The sequence below is a fragment of the Corylus avellana genome, chromosome 1 (genome assembly GCF_965113065.1).
Source record: "Corylus avellana chromosome 1, dhCorAvel1.hap1.2, whole genome shotgun sequence".
Taxonomy (NCBI): Eukaryota; Viridiplantae; Streptophyta; class Magnoliopsida; order Fagales; family Betulaceae; genus Corylus; species Corylus avellana.
Window position 1 is genome coordinate 23716317 of NC_142490.1, and position 5419 is coordinate 23721735.

General features: G+C 32.5%; 1 protein-coding gene across 1 annotated transcript; it reads left to right on the forward strand.

The window, feature by feature from the left end:
• The first annotated feature begins 575 nt into the window (after nucleotides 1-575).
• LOC132169504 (uncharacterized) lies at nucleotides 576-4753 on the forward strand. The gene is made up of 2 exons (XM_059580533.2): nucleotides 576-970; nucleotides 2833-4753. Exons 1-2 carry the CDS (start codon nucleotides 576-578, stop codon nucleotides 4751-4753), a joined length of 2316 nt encoding a protein of 771 aa, XP_059436516.2.
• The last annotated feature ends 666 nt before the right edge of the window (nucleotides 4754-5419 follow it).

The window sequence follows — 5419 nt, forward strand, 5'->3', positions numbered from 1 at the left end:
GTTGTATCACGCCAGTTTGTAAATTTTATTTTGTAAAATTCGTTTGTAAGCCTAGCATTCCTCTTTTAATAATGCATGTGAGAATTACATACTATGTTAATCTTATTAAAAATACATGCGAAAAATCATATACTCTAACAAAGAAAAAGAAAAAGAAAAATCAATTTAATAGAAAAAATTGAATGAATTTTCTGTAACAGAGAGTTTGAAGGAAAACTTTGTTATAAGAGGTTTGCTAGCAATTAGTTTTTACATGCCAAACAAATAATAAGAGGCTACGTGCAGGGGGGAGTAACGCATTAGAGATTTAAAATAATAAAAAATTAATTTATAATTTAGTAAATACTAAAATATAAATAAATAATTTAAAAACCTATAAATATTAAAACACCTCGTTGGCGCCTTTTTTCTCTCTTAAACCGACATTTTGAGTCCTTGTTGAAGAGGAATTAGAAGTTCTCTAAACTCCTTGGCGCCTTATCGCGCTTATAAAAGGACAGCCGCACAGAGCAGAGCGTAGTGCGAAAGTCTCTGTATTCATGGTTTTTTGTTTTCCCTTTTCGAAGAAAACGATGATGTCCACGGAAAGCCTTGGTAGCGATGCCCGTAGATCTCTTCAATCCGGCAGATTCAGTTGTGGGCTTTCACCTTCCGCTTCAGCTTCAGCTTTAGCTATGGCTGTGAGTGGCAATAGTTGTGACTATGTCTCAGACACGGACTTGTCGGACGATGAAACAGAGGAGTTCTTGGATTCTTCGTCACCCAGTAGCACAAATGTTTCATTGACGCCGATTTCTAACCAATCAGCTCGCCTCCCCACATTTCATGCAATCGGGCAAGGTGTATGGTGCGCTCTGCTTTCTTATGAAGCCTGCTCTCGACTCTGCCTTCGCTCATGGGCTCAGGGCGGTTGCGCGGAAGCTGCCTATTTCTTGAACGATGAATGTTCTGTATTGCGAGAGGCATTTGGGTTAGTTTTTTTTTTTTTTCATTTTCATTTTCATTTTAATTTTATTTTTTATTAATAGACAAAGAACTCAGTCATATATATATATATATATATGCCGAATCACTCTTTAGAAGTCTAGAATTGCGAAGTTTAAAATTGCAACATTTAGTGTGAACCCGGTCATTTAAGAGCATTTAATTATATTTCAATAATTTTTCATGATTTCATTAAATTCAAAATTTTAATTACGATATTATTTTCTAGAATTTATTACTTTTTAAAACTATATTAAGACAACATTTAAAATTTAAAAACATATTACATTAATTAACTATTCATAATCGGCCAAATAAGTAAAAAAATAAAAATAAAAAATAAAAAAACTATATGGCCGATTTTTTTTTTTAAAAAAACGAAGTATATCCATAGGAACAATTTTTTTTTTTTTTAAAAAATTGTATTGAAATATTAAGATGCTACACTAAAAATATTAAATATTAAGATGCTACACTAAAAATATTAAATATTCAAGCTAATTTTCTATATTATAATCCATGTATTCTTCTTGCTATTTTTATTTTTTATTTTTTTTAAATCGTAGTATATATATAACCATATATAGGATTTTTAAAATTTTTTTTAACAATATATAGGATTTGGTGCTAGGAAATTGGAAACAGATTACCAAAATGCTAATATGTTTTTTTCAATAGATATCACACTAAAAATATTAAATATTTCTACTAATTTTTTATATCATAATTCATGTATTCTTCTTGCTTTTTTTAATTATTTTTTGTACTTTTCATTTTAAATCATATATACTTATACGAACAAAGATTTAAACATGTTTTAATGCATATGAATTAAACTAAAATAAAGGCTCATATGATTTACTTGATATTTTGTTTTGTTTATGTGATTTAGTCGATTTTCGACCATTTTTGAAAGTGTTTTTATGCTTTAGAAAGCAAAACAAGACAAACATTTATTTGATTAATAAGCATAAATCAAACATAAATACTTTCGAAACACTAAAATAATATTAAGCATTGCACCTTGTGTGATGATTGATTTGATTACGTTAATGGTTTAGTGAAAGTTTTTGTTTTATTTTGCATTCATAAAAAAATATTTTGTTTAGTTTGCTTTTTATTTTTTAGAATGTTTAGAATTATATGAATTTTAATTTTCATTGACATATAATATGTATCAAACCAATAATATTAAAAACTAATGCTTTGATAATCAAAATCCACATGTTTTCTTCTTGCTATTATTTTCATTTTAAACTACTCACATAGGAACAAATATTTTAACATTTTTACAAATATGTTGTAATTCATTTGAATGTTTTATGAGTTTTTTTATTTTTTATTTTTTTTATTTGTGTACATAATCAAAGTGGAAAAATCCACTTTACCCCTGAAGTTTCAAGGGTTTTTCAATTTGAACCCCAAAGTTTAAAAAGTGGCAATGTACCCCCAATATTTCAAAAATTTTCAATTTAAACCTTCCGTTAATAATTTTCGTTAAATTGGACGGAAATCTCTAAAATTACATAATTACCCTCAGGCTTTTTTTAAAAAAATTTCCGTCCAATTTAACGGAAATTGTAGCTGAAGGTTTAAATTGAAAATTTTTGAAACATTGGGGGGTACATTGCCACTTTTTAAACTTTGGGGTTCAAATTGAAAAACCCCTAAAACTTCAGGGGTAAAGTGGATTTTCCCCTAATCAAATATATCGAAGAAAAATGTAGCTATAAAAAGGTTTTGATGTGTGGATGTACGGAATATGCCGAACGAAGTTTCTTTTTTATTTTTTTATTTTCATCTCTTTTCCCTAAATTATAAATTATAATATTCTCCGTATAATTTCAGTTTGCGGCAAGTACTATTACAGTCCGAAGAAGAAATACGGGCAAGACCATCTCCAGAGCCAGACAACGAGGGAGCTGCTTCAGAATCTTTGAATAAGTGTACTTGTATTGCAGAAACTGTGGCGTATGACTTTGTGCTAGAAGTTGCCATGAAAGTTCAACATATTAAGGAAAGAAATTTGCAGCTACACAGCCAATGGAAGTGGTTAGTAACCCAATTTCCATCCTTTTATGGAGTTTCATATGCATACACCAAACTAAGATACCTTTCATACGTCATGGATGTGGCTACACCCACTCATGACTGTCTATCTCTGGTTCATGATTTGCTATTGCCTGTAATCATGAAAGGCAAGAGTGGTTTGAGTCATCTAGAGAATCGGATTCTTGGGGTAATTGAGGAGAAAGTTGAGAAGATCATTACATTGGTTTTCGAGAATTACAAGTCTCTTGATGAATCTTCACCATCTGGGATGATTGATGCTTTCAAGCCTGCTACTGGGATTGTAGCTCCTGCTTTGGTGTCTGCCTTGAAGATATACACCCTTCTGCATGATATTTTGAGTCCTGCTGCACAATTGAAGTTATGCAGATATTTTCAGGCTGCTGCAAGAAAAAGGTCAAGAGGGCACTTGATAAAAACAAATGAGAGCAGCACATCGATGGATCCTGTGACTCTTTCAACTTGTTATTACAAGATGAAATCTCTTGTTTGTAATATTAGAAATGAGATTTTCACTGATATTGAAATCCATAATCAGCTTCCCAATTTTATAGACCTTCCAAATATTTCTTCAGCCATTTACTGTGGGGATCTCTGCAATAGATTGCGAGCTTTCCTTGTTGCATGTCCTCCTCCGAGCCTTTCACCTCCTATTGCAGAACTTGTCATTGCTACAGTAGACTTCCAGAGGGATCTTGATTGCTGGAAAACTAATCCTGTCAAAGGTGGGGTTGATGCAAAAGAGCTGTTCGAAAAACACATAAACACTTGGATTCAAGATACACGTCTTACTTTGCTTGCTTTGTGCAAATTAATCAAGGTAAAAAAATGGTCAGGTGTCAGAAATCAGCACTCAACAAATGCTTTTATTGAAGATATGTATGATCGGTTGAAGGAGATGATGGATGAATATGATTTCATCGTTTTTCGCTGGCCAGAATATATTTATCATTTGGAGAAGGCTATAGCAGATGTTGAAAAGGCAATTGTGAAAGCCTTGCTTTGGTTGTATGCTGATCTTTTAACACCATTGAAGGACAGTTTGGCATCCAAAATATATGGTCTCAAATATGTTAGAAAAATTGCCAAACGAAGGGACACTTATGTTGTCTCATATGAGTTGGGGATTATTTTAAATTCCATGAGCAGGGTGCTGGAGATCTTGAAGCCGGATATAGAAACAAAGCTGAATTCTTGGAGATCTTGCATCCCCGATATTAGAGAGACCACCAAAGAAGATTGTTTCAATGAAGTAACTGTGATGCTTAGAGCCGAATTCAGAAGTTACTTGCATGCAGTTGTGGAGAAACTTGCAAAAAACACGAGATTGCGGCATGAAACAAAATTGACGAATGTTCTTCAAGATCTAAGGGAAACTATGGAAGAATCAGATGTAAAAAGTAGAATGCAGCATTTGAGGGATATGCTAATATGCACAATGGATCAACTTCATACAGTGGTTGAACCTCATGTATTGATAGCAATATGCAGAGGTTTCTGGAACCGTATGGGACAGGACATATTGCATTTTGCAGGAAAGAAGAGAGAGATCAAGTCATATAAAGGCTTGCGATTCACAATTTCAATTTTGGATAATGTATTCGCATTAGAGATGAAGAAATTGCTTGGGAATGCGCTGGAAGAGAAAGACTTGGAGCCACCGCCAAATAGTAGGGAACTGCATTCCTTGCTCTACTGAAGACAAGGGTGGCATGGATTCATCATGATCAACATGTTTGTATACTTTGTAATATCAATTAGTCTCAAGAATGGATTTTGTAATTCTTTATCATTATCCTTAGCATTTCAAATGTTAATCAGTTTATAAATATACACATTGTAACTAATCAAACTCAAGATGCAACTTTCCAATTCTTGTCTATATTTTTCATGGTGTCAAAGCCTGCGGTCAACACCATCGATCCTATTTATGGCTTCCAACTCTAATGCTTCTGCTACTTCTGCTGTTTTTTTACCAAGCATAACTCATTTTATTTCGAATCTGTTTGCAGCCTAGGCTGTGGAGATGTTTATTTTTCAAAAGGTACCTTGTGCTGATACAAAATCATGCAAATCAAATATGTTTGCTTGTAAGGGCCATGTGAGAACTGAGAAGGATTAGGCTTGCCTTCAGCTCTCTCTGAAAATTATTGACAAGTTGAACATCAGAGTAATGCGAACTTGTTTTGAAGGATTTTGTTATTTTTACAAGATATCAATTTTTTTTTTTTTTAAATGTCTCATACCCAATCAAAGTATAATCACCAATCCTTAAAAGACACTTTCTAATTTATCTAATTTAATTTATAAATGATTATATGTAGACAGACATCATGTTCTACATAAATGATAACATATATGCCAG

What these genes read in the sequence shown, in the direction of transcription:
- LOC132169504 (XM_059580533.2), top strand. Translation starts at nt 576, where the DNA reads ATGTCCACGGAAAGCCTTGGTAGCGATGCCCGTAGATCTCTTCAATCC. An exon ending in GTATTGCGAGAGGCATTTGG is followed by an intron (nt 971 to 2,832) that starts GTTAGTTTTTTT and finishes GTATAATTTCAG; the next exon opens with TTTGCGGCAAGTACTATTAC.